This window comes from Prinia subflava, chromosome 9 (assembly GCF_021018805.1).
Source record: "Prinia subflava isolate CZ2003 ecotype Zambia chromosome 9, Cam_Psub_1.2, whole genome shotgun sequence".
Lineage (NCBI taxonomy): Eukaryota > Metazoa > Chordata > Aves > Passeriformes > Cisticolidae > Prinia > Prinia subflava.
The window spans coordinates 23720016-23737639 of record NC_086255.1 but is presented as its reverse complement, the minus strand read 5'-3'; the positions used below and the strand labels follow the sequence as shown (position 1 = coordinate 23737639).

At 40.8% G+C, this 17624-nt stretch overlaps 1 protein-coding gene across 10 annotated transcripts in view; it reads right to left on the bottom strand.

Moving 5' to 3' along the window:
* ZMIZ1 (zinc finger MIZ-type containing 1) overlaps positions 1-17624 on the bottom strand; it is a 339556-nt gene that overhangs the window by 25780 nt on the left and 296152 nt on the right. For 8 of the 10 annotated variants that reach the window (XR_010081335.1, XM_063405931.1, XM_063405934.1 and 5 more), the window contains 6 exons: positions 10553-10667; positions 8137-8354; positions 6532-6730; positions 5206-5496; positions 3008-3190; positions 599-773 (listed from right to left, as the gene is read on the bottom strand). Coding sequence is in view for 9 of the 10 variants with exons in the window: in XM_063405931.1 (XP_063262001.1) it covers positions 599-773; positions 3008-3190; positions 5206-5496; positions 6532-6730; positions 8137-8354; positions 10553-10667 (1181 nt within the window). In the remaining variant the exon portion in view is untranslated. The remainder of the gene's footprint in view (positions 1-598; positions 774-3007; positions 3191-5205; positions 5497-6531; positions 6731-8136; positions 8355-10552; positions 10668-17624) is intronic. The other 2 variants (XM_063405933.1, XM_063405940.1) reach the window with 1 other exon arrangement.

The following is a 17624-nucleotide window of genomic DNA, read 5'->3' as shown; positions in this document are numbered from 1 at the left end:
TCAAAACCTCAAACATCTCATGCTAGTACCCAGTCAGAGAAATCTTGTTATTCCTGTCCTGTTCCCAGCCAAGTGTAGCTGTGACGTTGAGTGGCTTTGAAAGGAACATATATCAATTTCTGGCACAGTACTGAATATTCCTAAGAAGCCTGTATGGATCACAATTGAGACACTGCTATAAATATTCACATTTTATCCTACTCTGCAGTGTTGTTCAATGAATGGCTTTGCCCTTGAACAAAACAGACCAAATGGAAGTTCACACAACAAACAAGCCTACAAAGCACACACAACACAACCCAAAATCAAGTGTTTTCTCCTCAGGAAGCATAACAAAGGAATAATTCTGGAGTAAAATCCTTACAAGTTCAACCTGGAAGAACTTTTCTGACATTCTATTTTAGAAGAGCATAGCAGTCTTTCTCTATTATGTGCACTGGCTCGAGTGAGCCTACACTGTGCATGCCACCTATTACAACTTTGCAACTCCAGCCTCTCCCAGAGCAGCAGTCAGAGCTTCTTTCCAGACTCTGAAATGTATGTGGCCGAGAACAGAGGAACAATAAACCACTGTGGGGGCATTCTGTTTGCTACTCACTTGGAGGCGGTGGTAAAGCATTGATATTTGGTTTAATGTCAGGTGGGAATGGTGGTTTGACATCCTGGTTAGGTGACAGGTATGGAGGAATATTGCTCCCTGGTGTCATGGGTGGCGTGGGGTTTCCTGGAACAGGTGAATGAGGGTAATTTGCCACAGGTACAGGCCTTGATGGCTAGAAAATAAATAACATCACATTGTTATTGCAGTCTTGAAACAAGAACGATAAGCCTTGAATACCAAAGACAACAGACATGGGAGGGAGGCCCCTCTGTTTCTGGACAAGTAACCACAGAATGTCCCATGAAGCCTTCAGGGAAGAGGCACAACAGGGGAGCAAAGCAGGAACTGAGACCGGCACAACAGCCAGCTTAACTGGATACAAGCAAGGCTGCTAAAAGGTTTACTGTGCTCCTCTGAATGCCCTCTCTCCAAAACACACCAGCCATTTGCTTCAGTTTTTCCACTGCACCACAGCCCACCCTGCCCTTTGTATCTCTCTGCCTTCCTCCCAAAATAGCCCCAGTGCACAGAAGCCTACACAAAAACCAAAATCCAAAGACACACAATTAGCCAGTCTGTGCCCTTTTTACTTCCATCTATCCTTTCTTCCACCCCTGTTCAACTCCTCTACTCAGAATTAAAGCTCTGGGGGTCAGGGGGTGGTGTTTTATTCTGCTACCTACAATTTGATTCTGTTCCTTGTTTGCTGCTAGCTCAGACTAACTGATAGAAAAAGGACAGTTAAATATGAAAAGCAGCTATGCAGTAAACCATCTTTGGTTTAGTTTCTTATAATTAAGGGGGTGGTTGCAGTCAACAGAATAAACCAATAACCCTGATGTGAGGGAAGCTGACATTAAACAAAACTGCAACTGCATGGCTCATGTACCATAAGCAGAAACACAGGAGAGTGTCAGAAGATGAAAATCTTTACAGACAGCCCAAGCACTGAGACTTCAGATCTGATTCTGTATATAAATGCTGCTCTGCTAACCTAAGATACTTGAGAGCATGTAAGAAGAGGGGAGCTTTCTCAAATCTGAAACATTCAAGTTTCCAGCGATCTTTGGTTTCTATCTTTGACACATATACTTACTACCTGCACAATCACTACAATTCAAAGGTTCAGGTTTTGTCTGTGGAATTTTCCCCCTAACCAGGATAATCTGCCATTTTAACAAAATCTCCTTTTTTTCCTAACTGTTTCCAGAACAGTCACTATTTGAATACAATATTGGGGATACATTGTAAAGAAACAAATTCCCTGTTGGAAGTATCTGGTAAATAAAAACTCTTAAACCCCATCTAAAATAAATGTACATAAAATGTATTTAAAAATCTGTCACTTAAAAACTTGACAGAGATCTTCTGCAGTTACTTTAGCATAACTGACTGCACTGGAATTATCATATAGAGATCTGTCTGTTCCTCATGCTCTTCCTGAGAGTGAACTGCAAAAGCTGCCATGATCCAACAGGCATTCCTTGGGTACCACAGTGGACAGCGTAGCTGCACATGGAACAGATGCTTTACACAAAAGCGTTTTGCTTTCCCCTTTTTTAATGGTGCTTTCTGTGTGAATCACACCAAACAATTCCAATTCAACAACACTGTGCAACTTGGATTCTTTCAGCCTACGTTCAAATTCAGAATGTAGCCCAGATACTCCAACAGCTGATGCTTGAAGCAGGTCAGAAGAGCAATGGTCCTCCCCATTTTGTACCTGTGTGCAACAGATCACCTTTGTGTGCATTTCAAAGGTGCTAAACCTCAGCAGGCCCCAGTGCAACCTCAGTTGGGAGAATACAAAGTGCTCAAGATGTATCCATAAACAGGTTTCAGGCCAGATTTTAACAACTCTAGGTCTTGCCCCAAACAAGTAGCACAGAGGGAAAACACTGAGACAAAAGGAGGAAGAGGTTGGAAAAAATCGCAGAAACTTCAGTTCACAGACGAAACCTGCAGCTGGAACACCTTTTAAGTTTTGCCTGGCTTAATCCAACAGTGACAACTGTAGGTCCAAAACTGGAATGCTGCAATGTGGAACTTGCTTATTACAAATTTCCACAGATACATTCTTGTGGGGGACCAGGAATAGGTGAAAATGGTACACCTGAATCCCATTAGGTACTTCTTTTTACAAGCTACTTTTAAAGCAAACCCAACATTTTCTTGTAAAAGCCTCTAATGAGCTGCAGCAACATTCAATTTTCTTTATGAACTGCTCTGAAGTTGCAATGCACCTTGGCTGATTGACTTGATTCTGGGATACCCAAAACACTAGCAAAAACTCTAGTTTTTTATCTCGCTTTCCTTCAACTATATAAAACCAGTATCTATGAAACCATTAACATGACTTCATTAATAAATGGCCACCAGAACAGAAGATAATGTGAGAATTCCTACCTTGTAATACTGCCCCATGTTGACTGTTGGAGGAGGGTACTGCCCTGTGTTTTGCTGGCTTGGCATCCTCTGTCCAGGATAGTTGGGAGATGTGAGGGGTCTTGGCGGGTTGGGAGTTGGGTACTGACCAGGCTGGTTTGGAAACTGGCTATTTGGTCCATACTGCTGGTTTCCGTAATTTGGCTGTTTCACGACAGGGATACAAGAAGACAAAGCCATGTTTTACGCAAGCAGCTTCTTGTATGGATTACCAGCACACATTCAGTAGCATAATCAAAATAAACAAAACCCCTTCAGATGAATGCCTCTCAAAAGCATAAAAATCTTGCAAACCTAAGTGGGGTAGGACACACACACACTAGTAACACTCTCAAAGGGCACTGTGCTTGAAGAAACCAGAACTACAACCAGATGCAATGTCCTCAAAATTTCTGTGTTTTGCAAGTGCTACCACACCCAAGCCTGGGGCTCCTTTTTCAGACGTAGAATGGAAGCACAAAAAGAAGAAGTTAAACAAATACATAAATAAATATAAAACCCTTGAAGGGACAAGAGAATAGAAGCTGCGTTGTCCATTCAACTGCCTATTCAACTCAACTGCTCTGCTGGCCTCTTGCTAAAGTGTTCAGCAATCCTTTAACAACTAAAGAGAAGCTCTTAGTACTCATAAGCACTTTGCTGGTGCTAGCTAAGACTCTGCTGTGGTTGTGGAATTGAAGTAATGAAAATTGGAACTCCAAAGGTAGTAGAATGTCAGTTTGAAAAATCAGCTTATTGATGTTTCCATAAATGAACCCTTCAATAAACAATAGGCAAATATCATCTGCAGAATTCCAGCCCAACAAACATGCAACATTTATGGCACTGTTCAGAACTGACTTGTTGGAAACATGAACATATTCACTTACAATGAAAAACCTGATTCTTAGGCAGCAAAAAGAGATTTAAAGTCATCCTTAAAATATGAAAAAATCATGTGAACAAGCCACATTTTGCATTTTCTTAACTTACTTGTAAATAAGTGGCAGTATTTACAGAGTGAAAAGCCTCCTAAGAGAAGCAATTCCTGCAAAAGCACATCCCTTTTTTATTTCTGATTAGTTACTTAGAAAGAAAAAAGTTTGCAGAGCAGGAAAGAAGTGTAACTCAGGCAGAAATATTTTTGTATTTTCTGCATGCCACGGTCCTCTTTGCTGTGCAATTTCTATAAACTCTAAGTACCATTATTATTGTCAGGGCAGTTATAACAATATTCAGAGCTCTACACCTGTTGTTGAATACAGTTGAATAAAGAATTTCACCAGGAAATGATCTCTGAAGCTACTAAGTGATGGCCAGATTTGTAAAAACATTTAGGCGTATTTAGGTGCTGGGAGCTGCTGGAATTCTAAAAAGCCTCTACTGCCCAGTCCATACTAACTTGAAGAGTAAAACACATTGGTGCTTTTTAATTCCAAAAGCTCATTTGTCTACATCTTCAGTTGTCTAAATTTCTCTAAAAATTTGACCCTAAGTGTTTTGCCCCGTCATAATACAAGTCAATGGCAATGTAGTTTTGCCTTTAAAGCTGTTCAGATCTTCTACAGCAGCATGGAACCTTATCACACTCCACATAAGCTGGTATTAGATAAATGCTGACAGAGAGGTATTTGAGTTCAACATGATTTCTATTCATCTTAGTGACTATGCAAATCAACATTCAGAAAGTTTGGAAAGCAACTGTTCTCTAAAAAATGACTGCTATTACTACTGGTGTTACAATGCAATGTCTGTCCTGTATTTCATTATAAAAACAAAACTGTCCAAGAAAACGCAGATCAGATTAGTCTATCAGGCTAAAATGAAGTATTTCACCCTCAGTGTCTCTTGCAAGTTGCCACATTTAAAGACTCCACTCCTGTGATGGAAGCCTGCTTAAGATCTATGAAGTCACCATGAGAATCTTAGAATGATATTCTGGTTTGGGGCCTTTCTTGTACTTATGACCATCATATGGACTAACATAGCAAGGGTCAACCTGAATACTTTAGGAGCTAAAAAGGAAGAGCTCCTCCTGCTAATATTTTAATGGCTGCACTCCTACCAAGGCTGGAATAAAGACGTACCTATCTTAAAGGGACATGCACCACACATTACCCAGTATGTTTCAACCTGCAGTCAAAGGAAGAGCATACACAAAAGATCATTTATTTTATTACCTCTCCCGGGTATGGTCTCTTTATGCCCTGTATAGGCAGGGACTGGGGCCGTGGGCCTGGGTAGGCCTGCTGAGGCATCCTCTGCCCGTGGGTGCTGAAGGGGCTCATTCCAGGAGGCCGGGGCTGGTTCATGCCCATGGGGGGCCCGCTCATGCTGGAAGGTGTCATTCCTGCCCCCATGCTGGCTGGGTTCATGTTGCCTGGCATAGAGGCAGGACCACGAGGACCAGGCTGGTTCATAAACTGGTTGTTGTAAGCCTGAGTTGGACCCATCTGGAAAGAGGAACAAACCTTCAACGGAAGAAGAAGAAAAAAAACAAAAAGAATAAAATGCGACATGCATTTATAAAATGGGAAGAGGGAGCTGAACATGCTTTTGGGGAAGGGAAGAAGGGAAGGGTTTATGTCGCATTTTCCTTCAACGTTCTCTAACATTTGATGGGCGGTGAAGTTATTTATAACAAAAATCCAATTGGAATTGTAAAAGGCGTAAGAGTGGAAGACGGATGTAAGTCTAAGGTGAGAAATTAAACTGTTTCAATTGGCTGGTCTAGTACTGTAAGGGAACAGGTTAGGATGTTGGCTGTGCAAATAGAGCACAACACTACAGTTTCTAAGACCCTGGCATATAGACTCTCATAAGTCATCACCTGGCATATGGACTCTCATACTTGAGAATTCAGAGAAGTAAAAAAGGTAAGGAGGAAAAACCTGAATTGATCAAGCCCTTGTTTATTTTAAGAAAAAAATTCCATGAAGTCACGACATGCTAGAAGTTATGGATAACTGGAAATACATGTCTCACATAGCTGCCTGTATAGACAACATTATTAAAAACCAAATCTGCCTTCTATTGTTGTTTTCCTGTTTGAAGGAAAATAACCCAAACAACCAACTGCAGTTAGCAAAATAAACAATTGTCCTAGAGTCACAAAACCTACGGCAAGATTCTAGAACATTTCACTAGGTACTCAAATTTAGAGAGCTGGTAAAGGCAGCAATAATGTATCACATCAGATGCAGCTGTAAGTTTGAGAAATCTTCAAATTTTTTAAGAGGCAACCCCTAAACTACAAAATACAGTCAGGCAAGTTTTATCAGGAAAAACACGGGGACTGACTCATACCTACATACCCACATTCCAGCAGTTTCTCATAAGCATTTCTAACCATGCTCATGCACAAAAGAAAAAATTATATATATATTTTTTTTAAAAATTTAAAAATACAGTAGGCACCCTAACAAACACAACAGTGGAGAGGACAGCCAGTTCTCTGTATTGGTCCAGATCAGGCAGGTATGAGGACACAAGGGTTACTCTCTTACCGGTCCATACTGGTTCATGTCCTTATTCTGTGTTTCCTGGAGGGCTGCCACGGTGGCTGTAGCTGTAGCTGTTGCTGTAGCAGCTGCAGCTGCAACTGCAGCAGCGGCAGCAGCTGCAGCTGGCTGGGTGAAATCAGCTGGTGGCCTCGTGTGGGGGGGAATGCCCATTCCTGCGGGGGTATTTGGGCCTCCAGGGTAACTAACAGGGAAGAAGAGAGAGGAGGAGAGAATGAAGAGGTGCCTGGTGGATTTTGTTTTGAACGGTTCCAAAAGCACGTATCGATGACTAATGAAGGCCAGGTAGTTAGGGGTGTACAGGAGATACCAGTGGCATCTACAAATCACACCTGCTGCCCAGCTGCAGCAGTCATAGAGCTGCCACTGGGACTGCAAGGCATTGCCAGCAGTCATTTTGGGGGTAAGGAACTTCTCTGCAGCTCTGTAGCTTCCTGCAAAGTAGGACTGAACTCCTGAGAGTAAATGCTCTGTATCTCAGTAGTGTAGGGGCAAATACAGAGAACTTCTTCCAAGACAGCACATTAATCTGCCTCAGAGGTGAATTATGGCAAGTGTTCAAGGTATCATAAAAGCATTTCTCCCTGAACCTTAGCAGAAAGGCCAGGAGAGACCCAATGCAACTGACTCCAGTGGATCCCACACAGTGTGTTCTGCAGCTCCCACCCATCTCTTCTGTTGATCCCAAGACAAACAAAGCCAAGACAAACCATGCCTTTCCCACTTCAAGTTATCAAATATCTTTATGAATATGGGCCAATATTCTGTGCCTGCTTTAGAGATGTCAATACAAAGCTGAAGAGACTTTTTGGCATGTTCAAGGTCATGCAGTAGAGCAGTGGCAGAGATGAAGGGAGAGATAAACTCTCTCTCTTTCTGAGTCCCAAGCTCATATCCTTCACACCAGACTGCCTGTGCTAACTGCAGCAGTCTCTTTGGCAGCCTTTGCACTGGGGCCTGAACAGTGGTTTCAGTTAAGTGCCCTCACCATCCCCATTCACAAAGTATAGACACAGAAAGTCAACATGTAACTAATGCCAGGCTATTAGCTCTGCGTTATATGACTAATGCAGCATTTATTTCCTCAAAATAAATACACAACACGACCATCTTTTTAAACAAGCATCTTCATTCTAGATTCTTTTCAAATTCCTGCTGTGGAGTTAGTCTTTGGGCAGCAATATTCTGTTGCATAGGAAACGACTTTGCCCAATACTCAAGCTTACTCCTCCATATGCACGTAGAAATTATACCATCAATACCTTTCACATAATGGCCTTATTAAATGTTAATCATTCCTAAGCCTGTGGTCTGTTTAACATCTCTCTTAATTAAAACTTTATTTTGGGGGTTTATTAGAGCTAATTGATTGACCTAAGCCATTTCCATTTACTGTGATGAATTTCTTTCCAGTTTGGGTAGCTGATTTCCAAAGCTGTAAAAGCAGTATGTGCTTCAGTTAACCAGCAAAAAAAGAGCTACTGAGACTTTATATAATTAAAATAAGCCCGTGACACTTCTGCCAGGTCACTAAAACAAGCTTCATCAAGTATTTACACCCATTTTCCACCTCAGAGAAGTAAATCTTACCTGCCACCGAAGCCTCCACTTCCCGGATAATTGGGCCGCCCATACATGCCCTGCTGTATGTATGGCTGAGTGGAGCCTGCCTTGGCTGAAAATTGCTGCTGCTGTCCAGCAAACTGAGGGGAATTGATCCCAGGGTTGCTGGTTGTCATCCCAGAAGCCATGGGATTTCCTGCTGGGTTCATAGGGTTGTTAGCATTTGCCATTGGATTTCCCAGCACCTGCAAGAAGAAACATGAGAGTGAGGGGCTGTACCTTGAACTACAAGCAAATTACGTTGATTTGTTACTTAAATTAAATCATAACCACCTGTACTCTGAACCCTAATGAGCACAGACCTCACTGAAGTGTAGGTGTACATTCCTGGTGATTTCTCCTTTTGCCATTTCCAAACACACCCAAGATTTTCAACTTGATGGAACCCAAATTCATATGCTTATAAAAAAGTTTATGAGAAAGACCTGCTACAACCATGCCATGAGCACTCATCTGGCTACAAGAATGGACAGAGCTTTTTTGGGGGGGCAGAGGGTGTGAGGGGGTGAGAGCTTTTTTGTTTGTTCAGTTGGTTGGTTTGTTTGTTGGTGCAGGACTTTGAAGTAACTTGGTCAGCACAATGCAAAGGGTACTACAGATAGAAAAACTGTGAAAGAACATATTTCAGTAGTTTAACCTATTCTTGACTCTCTAAATAGCGTACAAAAGTCTACTGATTGTTTTTATTGCTTCTTATAAAAGAGTCCTCTGTTCTCTGTATAAAAGGACTTGTTTTGCTTGTTTAAAGGATTTTTTCCCCAAATTGCTATGATTTCCATGGAGATGTAAGTGTGGCTGCTCATGGATCACCCGCATAAGATTTCCCGAAAAGTCTCCTGCTTGGGAAGAAACTCAGTGTTCCTGATTTTTGCAGAAGACTAACTCAACAGCTTCAGGCATTTGAGAACAGGAATTGGTGAGCCCAAGTCATTCCTTTCCCTCAAAGAGCACGAAGCCTTACAGGAAATCCTGACATTCATTTCAATCTGCTCTGAATGGCTATAACCAAGCTTTACGTTCCAGAGTTTCACTGCTTCCTTGCACTGACTCTGAAGCATTTTCTTTCATCATGCAAGAGATTTTTTTCCTTCTATTGCACATTCCTCTGAAGTACCATGAAGAGTTCAAGTAACATTACAGTACTCTTATGAAAGAACAAAACTGAGTATTTTTTAATCTTTCCTTATGCCTTTTTAAGTGTAAAAGAAACTATATTTTCATTTTCTGGCCAATATATAGACCACGATGTTTACTCAGGTATTTCTCTCCCAGATGGGATACCTTTTCTTTTAAGGTGTTAAAGAAATCAACAATAATAAAACATGTTATAGATCCTGTAACTGTTTCCTCTTCTTGTTTTATTGAAGAAAGATTTTGCCATAACCAGTGCTTACATAACTGCCATGTGAGTATCTATATAACTTAGCTTCTGAATAATTGAGTAATTTCTTTTTCAGATGGCTCATCCCATTACAATTTCATTTTCAATTTTTTTACCAAAATTAAAATAATAACATAAAAAACCTCAGAAAATTTTGTATGGGATCTAACACCACTTAGTTTGAAAGAAGGAGGAAAGACAGGTTAGATTTATGGATGATTTGCACTCACTAAAGATGGTGATGTGTTTTGAGCTCTTTATCTATGGTGTAAGCAAAGGCCAGACTGTCTGCGTGTTTAATTTGTGCCACATCCCTAGGAGTGCACACTATAACAAATAATTGGTAACTTCTTCATAAAAGCTGCTTCTTTTTGTACAGTATAATTCAATATACAACACAGAAGAAAAAGAGAGTTAGGAGTGGGGAGAACCAAAATCCAGGAAGTATGGCTCTCACCTGGGAGGCCAAGAGGCCATGCTTCTGCTCCAATGTATATTGAAATATTTTTGCTAAGTGAGACAGCACTAACAGGAAAGAACACAGCCTAAAATTGGTAATTAGACACTCGGTGTGGGGTTACACTTGGTACTGAATTTCACCAGCCCACAAGTGCAGCACAACCCAGGATAAAATCAACAACTATCATTTGGTGAATCTAGCTAAAATTTAATAGAACTCTTCCCATTCAATCTGAATTCTCAAGAGGTTTGGGATTACCCCAGACCCATGCTTTTAGTGTTGAAACCACACAGCGCAAAATATGAAGCAAATCCAAGCCTGACATTTGCATGCAGCCAAAGGAGTGACTGACTCAAGCTCTCAGACACCTCTTGTTCAATGCCACCAAAGAGTACATGACTGGGAAAATAATGCATCGTACACAACAAAGAAGACAGACACCACTACTGATCCCAAGAGGATTTTCCAAAAAACCCTTCCATTTTACAAACATTAGCAAAAATGCATATCTAGAGGGAAGGAGGCATAACAATGAAGCTTACCTGGCTTTGAGAGGTGTTAGTCACACCCCATACTGTGGTGACCACTGATAAAGAGCCTGGAGGCTGGTTGGTATTTTGTTGCCAGGGAACAGAATCATAAGGGAAAGACCCATCACTGCAAAAACAAATGTTCAGGAAGGTGAGATTTCAGAAGTTTGAACTGTGGCAAATTGCTGGTGGTGACAAAGGAATTAACATCTGACATTACCTTAACTCTCCACTCCTCCTCCACCATTAGCTTCATATTCTCAGAGGCATGAAGTTTCTTTAATAGCAATGTGATCATATCAAACACAGAGAAGGAATGAATTCCTTAACTACACTGAAGCACAGGGCTTTTACCATAAAAAGATCTGTTAGCAGTGAAAGTCCAAGTAACTCAGGGGCAGAGTTTCAAACAAGGACACTAAATTACTCAGAAGCATGTAATTTTTTTTTGCTATTCATCTCAAACTCTTCAACCATCACTGATTCAGCTGCCTTATATCAATTCAATTAGATTTTGAGACCAGACTGCAGCTCCACTGTCTGCAGTGGGTCCCCAAATGGCCAGAAGAGCCTTAAAAGCAATAGCAGTTCAACATCATCTTGAAAGTAAATTGAAATTCAGATAGTGTTCTCCCACACGATGGATAAGCTGCATGCCAAAAACAGTATTAGCTAATCAGCATTCTAGAAAATCAACTGCAGATATATAACACATCTTTCAGATAAATATGTGGATGAGAGGATTGGGTTTTTCCATTAGCTTTGTCCACAGATACAAGAAAACATTTCTTACAGTTCTTTTCATAGAAAAGCAGATGGTGGTTCCAGAATGAGCCCAGGATAGGTACGCACTTAGAGTAATTAATGAAATATCTTAAATCCAGTGATAGTAACTATCAATCCTATGACCATAAAACACATTCCACTTGAAATTTGCTCATTCTTGTACTGTTAACTTGTAAATTAGATTTCAATTTGCATATATATACACATACACTCAGGTGATCTTTCCTCATCTAGATAGATACATATATATAGGTATAAACATAAATATACCATTTAACAGACACACATTGCTCTTTCATTTTCAAACACCACTGATTCGTATTTTATATCAAGAACTGCATTTTTGTCTTAACTACCAGCTATCTCCAAAATTCTCCTTTTGTGCTGTCAGCCAAAATCAAGGACTACCCCTGTGCTCATTCTTTAGCCTGTTCATAACACCAAGTGTGAATCATTTAAGAACAGGCATTGCTCTGCACAAAGAGGGCACATGTATGATAAAAACTGCCTCTGTCCCAAGTAACAAATAATGTAATAACAGCAGCAGCAAACTGTGTAAATGAAGTAGTGAATACATTTCTCAAACAGCTAGGAAATTTCAAACAAACTCCACAATGCTCTGGCAGCACACCAGCAATGTATGAGAACATAACTGTGAGTTTGAACAGATCTATTTGCTTCAAAATACCCATATTCAATCAAACAACAAAATCACACAAAAATTTAAATTCGAGAAAAGAACAATTTCCCCTAACAAATAATTAGAGAAAATTAATGGAAAATGGTTAATTCTCTATAAGATGCCTGACACGTCATGTTTACATTGACGGCATCCATATAAACCAGTGTGTGAATAAGGGCATACTGAACACCTTGCAGTCACTAAGTCCTGCTAGCCCATGTTTCTTTAAAATATTTTCTCTCAGAACCTTGCCCCTCTCACTAGAGGCTCAGACAATGGCTTCAGTGACTAATATTTGCAAGTGACGCAATGCAAGTCCCTCTACCAGCATGGAGACAAATGATGACTAACCCAGAATTTGTGACTGCTATTAAGATTTCCTCTTTTATCCCGCTCTGAATGATGCCTCCTACTTTACTTCCTTCTCTGACTGTTTCTGATGATGTCTGCTCTGTGGTTTGTTTGGATATTTATGGCACATATGAGTGTTCATGTGCTTCAGTGACTAGAAAGAAGCTCTCTCCATGACATAAGCAGTGAAAGGACTCACTGCAGACATTCCTCTCTACTCCCCACTGATGTGCTGTGGACAGGTAATAAAACCTGAGGAGCAAGGCAAATATTTTGCAAGTATATGAGTAAACAAGAAGGGTAATGACAGGCAGGAATCAAACTACAGAGTCACTAAAGATTCTTCTAATGCAAATATGCCGTACAGTTTGTAAACACACTCCAACTTTGAGCAAGCTAAGCTTCAGCCTGCTGTTAAGAAGTTATAATTATTACTTCACTTTCTTTGCCTCCTAAGCATGTTTCTTTTACCCACTTCTCTCCTTTACAGTATGCAGGAGGGACTTCATATATCATTCCTCCACAGTTTTCAGTGGTCAAATCATTTGTTCAGTGGAAGGCTACACTGGGTTCTTAAAGACTATATAATCACTTCATCCTAATTATAAATACAGAGTAAATCACTCAATTTTTACTGTATTACAGTTAAGATGGGTGACACCTCAAGAAACTATGTTGTTGACAAATAATAAAGCCTCCAGCACCATACAAAAAACGTCAGAAAAAGAGACAAGCTACAGATTTGTTGAGAAATATTCAGTGTGCACATTGAACCACGTGACTACCACATTATCCAACACAGGACCTAGTGTTAAATCTCAAACATTTTAATAACAGAAATTATAGCAACGCTGAAATATTGATAGATATGCCTTGCAGAACATGAACTTAAATAGCCCAATATCACTTACTGTCCTAAACCTCATCACTCAAGTTTCACCTTAGTTACCCCATGAGAAATCCAAGGCAATCCCATGGTTTACATTCCCCAGCATTTACTCTGCCCATCACCAATTCCGTGCGTGTCTGAGTACGACTTTTGCCATATTGAATACAATACCCAGCTTTCTCCATCACATGAAGACTTCCTTGGTTTCAAGCAGTAGCAGATGCTGAAATTTGTGCCACTCAAGCAGAGGATTACTTGTCCATCCACTCTGCTCTTTCAACTTCCATTTCTGTCCTTAGAACTACCCAAAGGAATATTCCCACCATCAAAGGAAAATCCATGTAAGTACCGTAATGAAACGTGACCAATCCAATTCTCATTTGCAAAGAGCGGTGGTTTCCCCTTGTTATTATACAGAACTGTGAATTATCCTGAAATCCCTTTCTTTAAACTTGAAGATGGCAGCCAATAAAGAAAGAAGCCTCAACCTCCTCAGCCAAAGCGAAATGCTGCCCATGACATTGTTCCTGTTGAACTGTACAAGGGTAATTAAGCCTCTCACTGCACCCTGGAGGACAGTGAGTCAGTTTGGGCTCAGCTGGAGCCCACTAAAAGAGTATTGACTAAATTTACAATAGTGCTAATGAACCTATACATACTACTGGTCAGCATTAAAGGCCAAACAGCAGAGGAAGCCACAGAGCAAAGAGGAAGAGATGGAGAGAAATTACTTCTCAGAGTAATGTTTCCCTACTCTGACTTAGCAAAACTGCAATCAAGCAATGAGGAAGGATTTCTTAGCTACTGGAAGATGTACTGAACCCACCAGTAATATAACACTCATGCTGAAGAAGTACTTTGGTAGTTAGGTCTAAAAAGTTTCTCTTAATCCCAGTACTAGGCAGATATCCAGTCTCTAGGAAAAGTTACAGACCTCATGTCAGACAGAGACTGATAGTTAATTCTAATAAAAACTGCTTAACAACAAGTGACCTTTAGAGAAAAAATTAATACAAGTGAATTACTGTAGTTATACATGATTTGTGGCATTATTTGCTGTGTTTAAAATATGTTTATGTTGTCACTAAAGCAATGGTATATGTATCTGATACTCTGTTTACGTGTCTTCACTCCTTGAGGAAGGAAAGATTCAGATGGTTTAGTGAAGCATGCATCCCTAGAGCATTGGCACTTTACATATTGTGGAGGAGGGTGAAAACTGGAATTACACATTCCTGGTGATTTTCCACATCACTTGCTGAGAGGGCCAGGTGTCTAAAATACTACTCTCATAAAGCATCTACCTCTGTTTTTAACTCTGTAAATCTACCAACTACTGCACCAGACGCTGACTTTCCAAAGAAACCTTCTCAGTCCAGCCCCTGACAATCAAGTTTCCCACAGCTGGGCCTTCCATGGCTACTTTCTGTCGCTTACCCTCAAGCCAGCTTTGCAGTTTGGCAGGGTCTTAACATCTTTGAAGTGCAGTCATCCCACCTTGATGATGAAAAAAGGGTAGCTGACACACACAGAATTCACACAAACCTTTAAATCTAGCAACTCCAGCCTAACTTTCTCAGTTGACACCAAGATGAGCAGCTCATTGCCACTGGAACACTGACTGCCATTTGTCCCATATCTTCTTTTGTCACCCATGGACACCTTGAGATGAGAGCATCCCATGACAAAACATGAGGTGTCAGAGAACGACACAGGCTGAACACCTCTTTGCAATAACACATGGCCAAAAATCAGAACAGGCAAAACACAGCCCAAAACTGGGGCTGCTGATCTGCTCCTGCCTGATGGCACCTCTGTGTGTCTGCACCTTGCTCTGCCTCTGGGCAGACGTGTGCTCAGGGTGCCCAGCACCCCTTGCCTGTATTCTTGGTTGGAGCCTCTAGGTGACACTACCTTAATACAAACAAAACCACAACAATTTCCAAACAAGGCTCCTTTCCTTGCCCCCCTCTTTCCCCCCTACAACCTGCTGCATCTCCAGTGGAAAAGTATCACAAATCCCACCATCAGAACAGGCAAGAAAGCCCCAGATAACTGAAGCACCAAGACATGAGTTTCATGTCTGGATTGTCTCGTAAGTTAGGCAGCTCAGCTTCTTTCATTTAGATTTAGTTTTTGTTTTATTTCGATTTCTTGAGACAACATTACTCAGGTACTTTATTTATTAATATGGATTCAGTTTGCAAGCCTTCTTGATTAGGGTACCACCATGAACCTAGCACTGGAAACTGGGAAAAAAGATTGGGAAACAAAGCAGCTTAAATCCTTTCTGGAGCATTTTAGTACTTCATACAAAAAAAGCAGTTCAATTTGAGTATTTGCGCTGTACCATGCAAACCTAACAACTCAATAAGCTAGGAATCCCTGACAGCCCATTCAGAAATTACAGATCAAATGGACTTTTTTTTCCCTTTTGGTCAAAGTTCCACTGAAAATATCCCTGGCCTTGAGTATTAATTTGAGAAAACCCCACTGTGATAAAAGCAAGAATTTGTTTTCTCTTACTGCCAGTCAAAAACATTTTGGAGATCTGCCTTTATTTTCTTTGTGAAAACCACTAGATATTTAGAAGGAAACAACGGACCTGTCATTTTTCATTGAGATTCTTTTTCAAGGAAACAAAGCCAGCACCTCCCCACCTGAGATGCATGGACCATCTTCACACACCTACAGCACTTGGCCAACATGTTTCAACTTGAACACCTCACGTTGGTTTCTAGGCTAGGTGATGGTTACTATAAACACATTACTATGATAAAAACCAAACCACAGAATTAACTGAGTTGTCCCCTGACCTTTGGTGCCGTGTTTTCCATAGGCTCTGTAAACCATTCTGTTCACACAGAGGAAGAGGGCAGAGCCAGGGGACGCCAATGTGGAAAGAACATGAAGACTGCTTACTGTCACCAAGCATATAAGATGACATATTTAAGGAAACAAAGAGTAAGTGACTCTGTACATCACACATGAGGTACAGAACCAATCTAAAAGCTGAGGTTGTGTGCTGGTACCCTAAACTTTTTACATTCAAGATGAGGGAAGCAAGAGGGTGGTGTAGTCACTCTGTATACTAATAACTGACTTTGGATGGCTAGCAAGAATTAGCTTTTGATTGATGCCACCTATGTGATTCACACCTTCCTCAAATGCATTCCTCTGTTTTGCATTATTATTTGAAGACATTTAAATTGTATTGGCATAAATTAAGGCACCATCCTGCATTTTACTAAGCTAACACCTAAAACACAATCCCATCCAAATCACTGGGTGTTTTTATGTAACGTTAAAATGAAAAAAGCCAATTTGGAAGTATTCTACAAGACTTTATTTCTCTCTACCTCTTAATGATGAGACTACAAACATCCAGATTTTACAAATAAAATACACAGTTCCAAAATATATCCCACCATGATTTCTCAAGTCTGTTGATTCCCTCTACTCTTTCCAACTAGAGGACTATGTTCTCTAATCCTTTGGAAAGCTTTGATTCTCCCAACTCCAAATGCACAGCAGATCCATACCTAGTCTTTGCCTATCAAGAAAGGATTACCTCAGGTGTTGTTTCAGTACTGGATGTTGCCTGCACCATGAAAAGGAAGACTGAAAGCAGTTAGAAATTTCGTAACTCACTGTAAAAAGAAGGAGGCTTCCTTCTTCTGCCAAACCATACGAGAGCACAGAAGCACTCTGAATCCCTTCTAGGTGAGCAGATGCAGGTGAAGCAGTCAAAAGGTGACGGCAACAAGCCATTTATCAGCTCAGTGGTTTGGATGGCCCCTGCTGCTAGCAGGTGGCTATCACCCCCTGCCTCTGCTCTTTTAAATATCCACACACACATTTATAATAACCATTCATGCAACCACACACACATGCACAATACAGGCGTTTGCATGGAGACTGAGCAAAATGGAGCTGACAGTTCAGCAGGTGATACAAAGTACCTCTGGAAGCTGAAAGCCCTGAACTTTTTCTTTATATTTATGACAAGGCCTGTGAGGCCTGCATGACTTATGACTGCACAAGGTGGGAATGCTGCCTTCCATTTCACATTGGGTTGCTACAGACCAGGCTGTGACACGCTCGCTGCTGTGCTTCCTGGTGCCTCACTCTACACTCAGTGTCATCACTTACAGCCATGCCTGCAAGTCTCACGCTGCTCAGCAAGAGTTACTGCATCTGATTTTAACTCCTGAAATTAGAAAAATGCATTAGGCCAAATAATGAGATTTGTTTTTGAACCTGCAAACACCCACATCTCCCCTGCATGCACACACAGACCTGCTCCACTACAGATTTCATATATGTCCACGCACATGTGTGTGCACACGCAAAGATACAGAGATAACACAACTTAT